General features: G+C 31.5%; 1 protein-coding gene across 1 annotated transcript; it reads right to left on the bottom strand.

Moving 5' to 3' along the window:
- Nucleotides 1-4,669: 4,669 nt before the first annotated feature.
- On the bottom strand, nt 4,670-11,872 carry LOC136971848 (globin-like). Its single transcript, XM_067266350.1, has 3 exons — nt 11,600-11,872; nt 8,965-9,190; nt 4,670-5,096 (listed from the first exon to the last, which is right to left on the bottom strand). Exons 1-3 carry the CDS (start codon nt 11,761-11,763, stop codon nt 4,953-4,955), a joined length of 534 nt encoding a protein of 177 aa, XP_067122451.1. The 5' UTR covers nt 11,764-11,872; the 3' UTR covers nt 4,670-4,952.
- Nucleotides 11,873-13,339: the final 1,467 nt, after the last annotated feature.

The following is a 13,339-nucleotide window of genomic DNA, read 5'->3' on the forward strand; positions in this document are numbered from 1 at the left end:
TCTTATGGGCACTTAGATGGCATCTTATGAAGCCCATTATGGATTTCATCAGCTTACAATGGGAGCAACCGGGTGCTGAAGGACCCCCACAAACATTTCCTGAGGAGTTTCTGGCACTGGATTCGTCCCGATTTTTTCCAAGAATTACGCTAACGCCTTTATCGCTTCCGGCCGAAAGTTATATTATACATCTTGTGTTCAAAGAAAGTAATCAATAAACCGTTATTTTTCTCAGCAATTTTACTCGCGTTCTCTTTAGTTTATATGTAACTTGTCGGATATCTTTATACTTTACTGTTGAATATATTATATATACAGTGAAACCTCGCTTAACGAGCATAATTCGTTCCAGAGTCTTCCTCGTAATGAGAAACACTCGTTAAGGAAAACAATTTTTTCTATAGAAATTAATGTAAAATGCGATAATGCGTCCCGTGCCAAACAAAACAATCAAATATTTTATTTATAACGCTCATTTAAAAAAATATATACAATAAACATTGTTAAGGAGAGTGAATCATCATCTTTTCTTCTAGCGCGGAATGAACCAACCTGAAATACGAATTCGATTTGCAGAAACCAAAAAAAAATCAGATAATTTGTCCGATAAACACACCAAACGATATGCCAAATTCTTGGGCTATGCAAAGGCTATAATTAACTATTAGAAATTAATTAATTTGACTAGAGATAAGTGGATAGTTATGTTTCCATCTCGTATTAAATTTAATGATTATAAATAATTAATTTTTAATTTAGACATTTCTGGAATTTAATTTGGAATCGGTCAATAAATTTAATACGAGATGGAAACATAACTGCCTACCTCTAGTCAAATTAATTAATTTCTAATATGTAATTATAGCCTTTACGTAGCCCAAGAATTTGGCACATCGTTTGGCGTGTTTATTATATAATGGGCTATGGTTGTTGATGTTTATACGTAATATGTGTGAACACGAGTTTGGAAAAATGTATGATTACAAGCGACACTGAGATGCTAGCTGAACGAGTTCTAAACACGGACTGATGGAACATACGCACATCCGGAACTTCCCCTTTCCTCGCCATTCGTTATGCGAAACATCGCTCGTTAAGCAAGTCACTTTTCACAATTTATTTGATTGTTATGCGAAACACTCGTTGTGCGAGGTGCTCGTTAAGCGAAGTTCCACTGTATATATAATTATGTTTATGTAGGAAGTGTTATATAATAGACTCCTGTCTTCAAGACTGTCGACTTTATAGCACAGATTTTTAAGGTTGGGAGAAATGTTTTACAATTACGTCTATATAAAATACCATATTTAAGCGTCACGTTTCGTTTGGTCGTCCTTGTGAAGTGTTACATTGTTAAAATCGTTTCCAAGGGCGTAATCTATTAAGTAACTAATGCGCAGGAAATATGACCACTCGTCGTACATGTTTTATTAAAATTATGGGTTTTTTCAGTATTAAAATAATAAATAAATAATTTTTGAATATTTATAATATGATTTACATATGATAAAAATTTATAACTTTACGTCATACGATTCATTTAAAAATAAATATTTTAAAAATGATTCATAAATCGATAAGACATCTTTTTTAATATTTGTTTATAGATTTAAATTAAAGATTATCTATAATTTTATAAAAATACTTTTTAATTTTTAGCAGGGGGCGTTTTTATTGATGTTTTTCTACCCAAAGCGCCCCCTACTGTGGTTAAGTTTACAATAAGAAATCGAAAATTCAAGGACCAAACTATAACGAAATGATTTATTTTAAATGGTTTATTGTTATAAAAATGTTCTAAAAATTATTTAAAATCTTAAAATGCATATAGCATAAAATTGTCATAAAAATTGCGATCACGTCGAAGACATTACTCGTAAATACTGCAAATTTGTTCATTCATCAAAGCAATTAACTTCATAGGAATGAATTTCCCATCCTCGTTCTTACAGAAACACATCAATTATGCAAACGACTTAAACCCCCGCAGAGAAAAGTTGTATATAACGTAATGACCTAATTATAATTCAACTACACAATCGGGTTTCAAAACATCATTATATTATGTTACTTATCAATAAAAATCTCCCAACCAGCGGTGGTTGGGAAAGAAAAATTTCACAGAAAAGATAAAGATGAATGTAAGTTTATACGTACAGAGGCAATTTCCTTCCTGAGAGTTGAATACAAAACTAAAGTAACTTGTAGAGAACGATGAAGGTCACGAAGTTATGGTAATTAAGCATCTATACAAGAAGTTACTATTGTGAACAGTTGTTACTAAGAAGCGCATGAGTCATAGATAATTTATACCAGAGGAAACGATGGTGGATTGTTTGAAATTTCGTGAAAATTCGGTGACCTTAAACAATTATATTAAATCGTAGATTTATAGCCCAAAAATCGTTCATAAAAGCCCACATATTTGGCACGACTCGGCCGTTTTTCCGGATCAGCCTGCCCTTAGACATGTAAATTTGCACGCCATGTTGCAAGAGTACATTTTTTACAGGTGCATTCGGGTTCTGTAGAAATGATTCGCTTGTTGTTTCGAGGAATTAAATTGCATTGTTTTGTTTTATTCAGAATCATGATTAACGATTTGTCTTGAAGTAATTGAAACTTAAAAAAGAGAAAATTGCAATATTTATCGTGTGAATTCATGAAATTTAATTTAGTAGATTTTCACCATTCATGCTGAAGAATATAAAGGCATGTGAATATTTTTTACATTTAGCTGTATCGAATTTCAAGATTTAACCATTTAATTCTACATTCTTCTCGAGGGTGAATCGAATATTGAATAGCAATAAACTGGATTGGAAATAGGAAATTCCAATGCCAAATGTGGGCGATCTGCCAAGGTGGATCCACCCCAGAGGATCCGCGTATCTAACAACTACTTTCCACGGGAAATTATTTCGGTGTTAGATACGTGCGGAGATCTCGGAAAACTTCACATGGCCAGCTCGTTGGTGGGACTCGAACCCGCGACAAGTGCTCGGTGATTATCAGTGCCGTAACTAAGCAGGTGCAACGGGTGCACCCGCACAGGGCCCACTTGGAAGGCTGACCCAAAATGCATATATTTGTTTTATTATTTCCTTAAACCTAATTAATCAAGGGTCCTAAATGCAAATTCTTGCACGGGGCACAAGAATGGCTAGTTTCGGCACTGGTGATTATATCCACTCGGACACTAGTGAGCGGCAGCATAACTAAGGGGGGATTTGGAAGCATATGGCCCGAGTGCCGACCTCGGAGGAGCCAAAATGAGCCCTCTAAAATTAAAATCACGTAGAATTTTTTAGTAATTAGGGGCGCCAGATGCACGACAAAAGTATTCGGCACGGCCCTACCAGTGGATCAGTAATTAACTGGATTACGAATGTCTTTTCATGTCTTTCACACTAAAAATAATTGATCGGCAAAATATCAGATATTTCAGAGCAACACTGTCTTCGAGTACAGAAATCTCCTATATAAAGTATTTCACTGAGTCGCTTCAACGTAATCTTTTAAAAGAGACAATGAAGACCCGTGTTGAAAATTCTATCCAGATAGAATTTCTACGCTACATTTCTTTATTTTTCAACGTAACAATGAAGAAAATTACCTATAAATATTCAAATTTCATTCCAAAATGTTTTGCCCAGTTGCGAATCTCAGTTGTGATATATTTTAGTCTGGCAAATGCTTTTAACAATAAGAAATGATAGGAAATTTCGTAAAAAATGTTACAACTTCGAAAAATGATCGTGCGGCAATACATTTTGCAATGTTTCTCGCGAAATTCTAATGAAAATTTTGTGAAAAACACGAGATATTTCGAATTATATATGATTAAATACACAGCATTAGAGATGAGGAGTGTTAACGGAAAGCTTCATCCGTGATTTTTAAGGAAATAATTGCCAAAATTAAGGTGGGCCAAATACGAAACGAATTAAATTAAGGCATAAAAACATAAAAAAAAATAATAACGAATATTACCGACAATTTTTTTAAAGATTAATAAACAAAATTGTGATGAAAGAATGATGCAATTCGCACTTTAATGCGTTTCGTAAGCAAAAATTAGTAATTAAAAACTGTGTAATTAGCTAATTAAGCAAGATGTAACGTCGTCAATAAATACATTTAATATATTTATGCTATTTATAAATTATAATTGTATTTAAATAGGTTCAATATTATCTTGTATTATAGTAAGAACGATTCTATTGATAATAGATGAAACTACGTCAACTTTTTCGCACAATTTCTTTACGTGTTGCAACTTTCTGAGAAATTTATTCGCTTGCTTTAATATTTAACTTTGATAAAGTGAAAGTACTCTACAAAGGTGTCCGGAAGAATTGTAGAATCCAGGAAACCATCAGTTGAGTAATGAAATGATCAGGCTATGACCTTTTAGCTTTATAAAACGCAAAGGCCAAAGAATTAAATTAATTCCAAATCCTCTCATTGTAATAACACCCCACACTTAATTGCACGAAGAGCATTACTTCAACTTGAACTTTGACCTGGCAGAATGACAAAGCAGTTGACCTTATCAGGATGCCAGAACTCGAATTGTGATACTCGATACTTAAATTGTTTAATAATTCGTAATTATATATTGATAAAGTGTGGATTTTCGAACACGAAACAATAAGTATAACAGCAATTTAAATACAAAGAAACACAAAATATAATTGTTTTTATTATTTCTTTTAATAAAAATAACAATTAATTGTTCGTACGTATGCAAACTATAATACTACAGAAACAAAGTTATAATAAAATACTATCGATACTTTATTAAAGCTGTACGTGTGTCGGCACGAACCCGTTTAATATTAAAAAAGGAAAAAAAAACTGTTACATAAAAATAAGAAAAACCAGCGTATCGAACAACGATAATTTATTTCAATCGTATTTTTTAAAAAAAATGAGATTTGTGTTTTCTTTTATGACTCGTAATGCTCTTCTTCTTGTACTTCTTTGACGATTGTTACGACGACAGAATAGAATTTCTGCCATGCTTCTTTGTGACTTGTAAACTTTGATCCTAATTTCTCTTCCATGAAAGAAATAATACTCTCTCCCAAACTCTAAAAAACAAAAAAAAAACACGTTTTAAGCTAACGTTTTTATAATTATTCATTTATTGCGTTTAGAATATTAAATTGAGTTCTATAAACGTGTCATTAATTTAAATAAAAACTTTGAATTTTTCGTCGGATTGGAGAATTATTTTTACAATATTAAAACAACGTCTGTCCAAAAAGGAACCACCATTTATTTCTTGCGTTCGTAGACAATTCACACATTCGAACACATGAATTGTCTACGAACGCAAGAAATAAATGGTGGTTTCTTTTTGGACAGACGTTGTTTTAATATTGTTTAATAAAAACGTTAAATTTAAAATTAAAAAAAAAAAAAACACTTCGAATAACGTAAATAATAGAGAATTCTACGTAAAAAAAAGTTGAATGAAGCACAAAGAATAAGGAATTCTTCATTAAAAACGCTGTATGAAGCATAAATTATAGCGAGTATAAAAATCCGTTGAATAATGCATGAAAAATTTGGAATTAAGTTTTACAAGTATAAGCTTGTACGAACGTTCCGGTATCAAAAATACGGAGTTCTATCTACAAAACCGTAGAGATATTTTACATAAATTATCGTATAATTAGCTATTTTTCAACGTATTTATATATAACATAACGTTTTCTAAATACTAGTCCAATCTTCACTGCTTGCCATGTCCAATCACCAGGAACAACTATTTCCATTGCAGAGACAACCTTTCTTTAGAGGCTATGCCTCTGATTGAACATGGCAAGCAGTGAAGATTGGACTAGTATCCATCTGTAATATATTTTTACTTTTTATTAAATAGTTAAAACGCGTTCTAACTAAAAACGGGTTTTGACTGTAACACATATATAACTTCATAGAGTCGTGGCGGTAAAAACGTTGAATATGACAAAGAATATTTTAAAACGTTAAATTTATCAGTTTACAAGAAGAAATAACTTTAATATTAAATAAAATTATGAATTACAGTATTATTATTATGTTATAATTAAAGTAGTTGTAAAGGTCAAACTATAAACGTTATAAAAAATTTAAGTTATATCGTTTATAATCGATATTAATTTATTAATAACGTGAGTTGGAGGGCGAGGAGCTAACTAATTTCATTTGTTGATTTTGTTTTTCCTTAATTTAAGGATAATTTACTTATAAAGCGCGTTACCCTGGTAAGCCAATCGTGTAAAAGCGCTAATCCTACCTTTTGTTGTAGAATAAAAGAAAATTAAATTAGTACAACTCACGCGTGACTAGTTCCAGAGTGTCACAAATTCGATAATCAAATACAGGTAAAAAAAATTAGGCGTTATAGCAACAAACTATATGTTACGGTATGAAAAAACATCTTTTACGGTAGAAAAGTCGTTAATTTCGGTAGAAAAACTATACGTTATCGCAGAAAAGCTGTCTGTTACGCTATAAAAGAAAGATGTTCTTTACGGTAGCAAACCTATGTGTAATAGTATCAAATACTATCCGTCACCACAAAAATAGAAAAATATCCTATTCGTTAAACTTATTTACAATGAAAATACATACTACAGGAGAAAAGCTGTTACGTTAAACATAATCCGTTACAATAAAAAAATTGTTCGTTACGCTAATTTATTGTTACATTCTTTGTACATTGAGTACATTTTTTGTGTTCAATAATCAAAATAATCGAATTGTTACGGTTAAAAATTGTCAGTTCTTCAACAATTCTGAACGTAACAATAAAAAATAGAAAATTGTCGGTTTCTGCAACAATAATATTAATGTAATAAACAACTAGTTTTAATTTTTTTTTAAATAGACATTTTTTAAAAATTGTAATTTATTAACAATAAAAGGTGGGCGTAACAGCGAATTCGTTCGTTTAAATATGACATAACACGCTTTAATCGTTACAAAAGTTGCATCAGTTTCGTGTCATTGTTACGACGAAGTGTGGTAAAAATAAAGAGTTACGTTAAATCGATGCAAGCGTAACCACTTCCCAAAAATCGAATTTAAAATAATGATTAATAAAATTACTGGACGATCTTTTCATCTGTATAAAGGCCGTTTCGTCAATCTGTTTGTCTGGATTGATACAAAAGAACGAAATATAATTTGCGTAGAAACTTCAAATTATTGATATTTCTAAAAAATCTAACGCAAAAAAGTCTATTTTTAGGGGTGATCGAAACACCCGTTGACCTTCTATAAACCAATGCCATTGTTCTAGATTACCATTATTTCCGTCTACGTTACGCACAGCTTCCTTCATTTAACAGTTTCTTATCCTTAATTTTTTTTTTCTTCAAAATTTCAAATTGTACAGAAGATTACACATGATAAATGCAAATTTTACTGCCAAATGGTTACTTTTATGCAACAGAAAGAGGTATCGAACCGTAACGTGTTAAAGTTATGCGCAATATTTTCCATAAGCTTATATATTTTTAATATAAATCTTTAATTATAAATAAGGAACAGTTACTTTCTAAGCATAATCGACTGCTGTTACTTCAAATTCATTTAAAAATTGGCATAATTGGCACGTTACGGTCGAAATAAATTAATATCTATAAACACAAGAGTAAGAGCCACGTGGGAAATGAAACGGATTAATTAACTAGAGACGTTTAATGTAATTGACACTTCACGGATAAAATTTACAATTAAAATGCATTTTTTAAAAATTGCAATCGTAATTGATTTATTTGCGTTTTTTGTTTTACACGTAACAATATAAAAAAAAACAAAATGCGTCAGCGTAATCGATTAATTAAAGATAAAATGCAAAAATTGAAAGAAAAAATTTTTGAAGTTTTTAAAGTTATATTTTATTTTTTATTATAAAAATTTCTTTACTTTTATCATAAAACACATAAAATAAGTTAGTGAAATTGAAATTAAATTATACAGTCGAACCTCCAAACAACGGACATCGACAGAAAAATTAAAATATCCGCAGTTTAGAGGTAGCCGTTATTGCAGGTATTACTGTAAAACGTATTTAAAATCATTTGTGTTTTTTTATGATAAATTTTTAAAAAGTGTCAGTAATAAAATACAAAAAGTAACTGCCAAAAATTAAATATAGGCTATTTATATTAAAATGACAATTACATATTTTAAAAATTTATTTGTACTTTATTCACATTTTTGCATTTTATTTCGAATCTGTCAATTACACTAACACGTGTTGCATTTTTTAATTGTTAAACCCCAACTAAAAAAACGCAAAGAAATCGATTACATTTGCTATTTTTAAAAACGCATTTCAATTTTATCAATTTCGGTCGAAAGGTGTCCATTACAACAAACATTTCAAGTTAATTAATCCGTTTCGTTTCCCACGTGGCCCTAACTCTGGCGACCGTAAATTTTAATGCATTTCGATTATAAAAAACGCCAATGAGCATCAAAACACTTATTAAATGAACCGTAAAGGGCGACGACCCTAGAATTAAATTCGTTGGCGGCTAAATCTCCGTGTGAAATCGAATTTAGCTGTATTAAAACACCGAACGAAGTATGAAAGGAACACGTGTTGCTCTACACTTATAAAAATATCCCGGCGTAACGTCATCGCCGGACGATATACCCCGAACTTTTCGCGTTATAACGAAAGTAAATTACACATAAATTAATTAAATTCGACACTAATTAGTCCTCCGGGAGTGCTATTTTTGGAAAATTCGCAAACGGCGCCACACCCCGGCTTTGTTTATGTACGAGGAAGGCATTAAATGTTATAGTAGAGATGGTAACGAATTTTAAGCTATCGCGTTACGGGAAGACGATGATTTTTAAGTAAGCAAATGCGACTTTATGGTGTTAGGGGGTGTGCCAGTGTACTTGTGTGATTTTTTTTTTTCAGTTTTATACACAGTAAATGCGACTTACACTGAAGTGTTTATCGTCGACCTTACGCCTCAGATGGTTGTGTGCTATTTTTATCACCATCTCCTTCAAACACTCCACGTCGTCCAGAGAGTCCACCAACGAGGATATGGAGTATAACACCGAAGAGGCGTGGGCCATCAGCTTCTTATTTTTTGGCAATTCGGACAACGGCACGTGGGCGAACGAGGTGAAAACCTTTTGATGTTCGGGATTCGTTTCGAAGAACCTAAATAAAAATAAGAATATTCCCTAAGAGACTCGTTCGATAATAATGCAATTAACAATCTAATTAGCGTTAACACGCGTTTGTTTCCAATTCAGTTGTTGTAAATAATATTACACGAATGATTACACTAAACTCAGTTTCTAATTATATTCTACTAATTTTGAAAATCTACAGTGATTACGGTGTAATTATCGTTTGTAATAGAAGTTTTCGGGCAAAAGTGCCCGCGTTTTTGCAATGAAAACAAGCATTTTCGGGACTATTTTAGTGTAAACACGCAAAAAAACAAGCTAATGTATATATGAAATTTCAATGTTTAAGATGCGCCGAACGGTTTCGTCCACTTAAAAAGGGGGTCGATATAGATTAAATAAGGTTAATCTGCCCATTAAATCTTACTTAGGAACCGGGACGAGTAAATTTGTAATTAATTTACGCAATATTTCTATAAATAACGTTACTTGTACTGTTAAAATTGAAGACGTAAGGTGTCTTTCGTAACGTAAACATTAGTTTTTCATGTCAGAAAATTATTTAAAGAGCAGGAAAAGTAGAATGATATACATTACGACTGCTTGTTTCCTCACTTATCTACATTACAGGAAAAAATATTAAATACAGGAAACGATTATTACTTCATTCCTTTCAAATTTACTCTTTTATACATCCTAAGTATATATATTTTTAATTTTACTTTGATAAATGGCCCGTTTCCGCTCCTTGTATTGTATCCACTGTATTAAGCTATTGTCTTCATAGAACGAATAGGTGATGAGCGGAGATTGTGCTAAAAAAACGTCTGAAACCGGTTAATTTGCATACGTAAACAATTTTCTGTAACCAGCCTAGTTACATAATACAATTAATTCTGTTACTCCTGAAACGAACTTTTATATAAACACGGGACTCCGGTGCTTCTGAAACCGAAACCTTTTTATAGACACGTGATTCCGGTGCTTCTGAAATGAACACGTTTATATAAATACGTAATTATACGGCGCCCGAAATTAACACATTTATAGAACCTTGTGGCTTATAACATTTCTGAAATGAATATAATATAAACATGTACTTCCGCTATCCTTGAATAAATTTACTGTTTTTGAACGAGCATATTTATACAGGAAATGCTCCTTAAAAGAAAATATCACCATAAACGATAATTTTTGCATAAAATCGCTCGTAAATAATGCCTTTTCGATAACTCGATTGCAAAATAATATGAATTAGAAAAACAACCTCTTCAAAACAAATTTAAAGAGGAGAAGTGTATAATTTAGCCACAACCACCGTTTAATGTATTTAAATCCGATATATTTAAAAGGGGGGTGGTTAATTTCCTCGAATCTTATAAAAAGCATTCTTTATCTAACAAGTGGGATTAATTTCTCATCTTGCTGAGATCATATGGTATTTTCTACCCACTGTTTACACGACCTTGAAAACTAGGATAAGGAGAAAAGGGGAAGACAAATTCAGTAGAAACGGCGCTCGGACTCATAAAAGAAACCTCAAAAATATCCTTGAATTAGTTTATTTTTGATCCCCCCCGATATCTGGCAATTGTAATTGTAGTACGCTGTTGACTGGCAACTGCGTTAGCTTAGGATTGTTTCTACACAATTTGGAGGCTTTTAAGGGGGTGGAAAACGTTTCGTGGTATATAAAACTCATTATGACGTTGCGTGAGTGGATGAAAGTAGAGAACGATCACATTGTTCGGGCTTGGAGTCACAATTTTACGTCAAACAATACGAGTATGCCAACTATTCGTGATTATTACAGCAATCAAAACGTTATAAAGGGAGAGAAAAAACCTGTATATAAGAGTCAAGGCTAAGCTATGAATATTAATCGAATAAAAATATTTCCTTCTTTGATTCGTTTATAGAAGCCAGTTGAGTTGTTTATAAATTACGTTTAAATTGTTAAATTAAGACTAAAATGCAACCAAATAAGGGTAAGATGAGCACTCGAACACATATTTAACACGCTAAACACCTATTATTGTAACTTTACAGACAGATGGTTAATTATCTCGATGATAAGATCATTAAACAAACACTGTATAAAGAGTAAAAGGGGTGTAAATATTGATGTTACGCGCGCTCGTCACGCAAAATTCGCGCGGAAAATCGATTAAGTCGAGTGTTCCAGCTAAATTTTAGTGTATAAAATTCGATTTACTCTACGGGAGAAGTCAAAATAAACATCTTTAAGAAGGGGATGCTTAACATAAGTAGAAAAAGTTGTATGTTAATTTTCATAAATTAGTTTTGTGTGAGGGTCCCCACGGGTGTCATTGAGATTCTGTACGTGGTATGCGTGTCAATTTTACTGCTGGTGTATTGAGAACAAGGAAAAGTGAGGCGCTAACTTAACTTATATAAAGTTGGAGAATTAACTTACATGATAAACAGGGCGACTCCGTTCTTTGGTACGTCTTTTCTGACGATATCCCATGTATATTTGATGCCATCTTTCTCCTTTTTAGTCAATCCCGTTGCAGGATCTACGGAATCTGCGCTCGTGTCAGATTTCGACACTAGCAACGTGCTCCAGCTACTTCCCATCACACTATGTTTAACTGTTAAGACAAACAAATATATGGAAAAATCAAGCTTGTCCCTCTCTTCGACCGATCCTTAATTATTTTTCTCATTTATACTGTCGATGGTTTAAAACAATTATTGTACGATACGAAATTCTACGTCACAATATCCTTAAACCAATAAATAAAGCGAATCGGTGTGACGTAACGGAGGATGGCTACCCCGCCTCCGAATGAGAGTTTTCTCTTCTGTGACGACACACTTAAATGGCACAAACAGGGCACGAGCTGGCGTGACGTTTTTTAAATATTTCAATCGCACAAATAAGGCATTGTTACGCAATTATCTCATACGTGATATTTTTATTTGAAAACTGATTTATCATTTTTATTTATTTACTTTTAAATTGCTTGTATTTTCAAACATGTATTTAAGTTACTAATTAAATAAAGAGAGAAATTTCTGTTAGAAAATGTCGAATTTTACGTGATAATTTACTGGGAAAATAATAAATTTAACGTTTTAACAGTGGAAGGAATTAATAAATGATCTCGTCATAATAAAAATTGCATAACTATGTTAATTTTCCTGGTATCTAACTCATAAATAACCAAATAATTCACGTTTTTACTTAACAAAATTAATATTTTTATTAATATATCAGCTTACAGCATGTTAAAATGTTGGATAATTTGTAAAGTTTTAACATAAATCAAGTTAAATTCTAAGAAAATATGGATTTAAAAATGTAAATTTTGTGTTAAATTAAATTTTAATAGTAGTAAATGCATATTTTACTGTCAAAGTTCACTGTAATTCTAATCATGAAATTTTCTTAGTCTTAATTTATAACTTCTTATCACTTATAATAAAAAAAAAAAACAGGTTAATGACAAATAAAAAGGTTCTAATTTGAAAAAACTTAAAGAAAATATTCATTTTTGATGATATTTAAATGCAAAACATGCTGTAATTAGATTGATAATGATGTGTGGATGTTTGAAATAGATTTTTAATAATCAAAATGTCTTGTGTCAGCCATTCTAATGATGTTTCTTAACGGTATCTAATTAACAAAGCCTTGTAATTTATTGCCAAGGTTTCTTTAATTTAATGTATGTTATTAAATAATGTACAAGGTTAAATAATCTTATTAACTGCTACAACAACTCAGGTATCGCCACAAGATCTTTACACTTTTTCGGAGTTATCAATTATGTTTCTGTGTGTTAATTAAGATCCTAAATGATGATAAAAATAATTAAATTATTACCTTATCTTGACGAATTACTACCTGAAAAAAACTGCTTTTTTGGATGATACCGGAGAGCCGAGTCGTAAAATATGTAATCGCCACTGCTAAAGAGAGACTCTGTAATAATTAGAACTGTTTATAACTGGATTTTTTAAAAAGCAGTTTTCGAGGTTAAATTTCTCTACTTTTAAAATGAATTAAGCAATGTTTCTTGATGTTAAATTAAGAAAAAACTGTCCAATTTTTGTCTATAATTTGTTATGAAACTTAATGCTAATTTCCATTTTTATTAATTAATAATTATAACTATCAAATTAGAATTACATTAAATATATTTACTCG

The sequence above is a fragment of the Centruroides vittatus genome, unplaced genomic scaffold (genome assembly GCF_030686945.1).
Source record: "Centruroides vittatus isolate TY-2023 unplaced genomic scaffold, ASM3068694v2 contig_273, whole genome shotgun sequence".
Classification (NCBI taxonomy): domain Eukaryota; kingdom Metazoa; phylum Arthropoda; class Arachnida; order Scorpiones; family Buthidae; genus Centruroides; species Centruroides vittatus.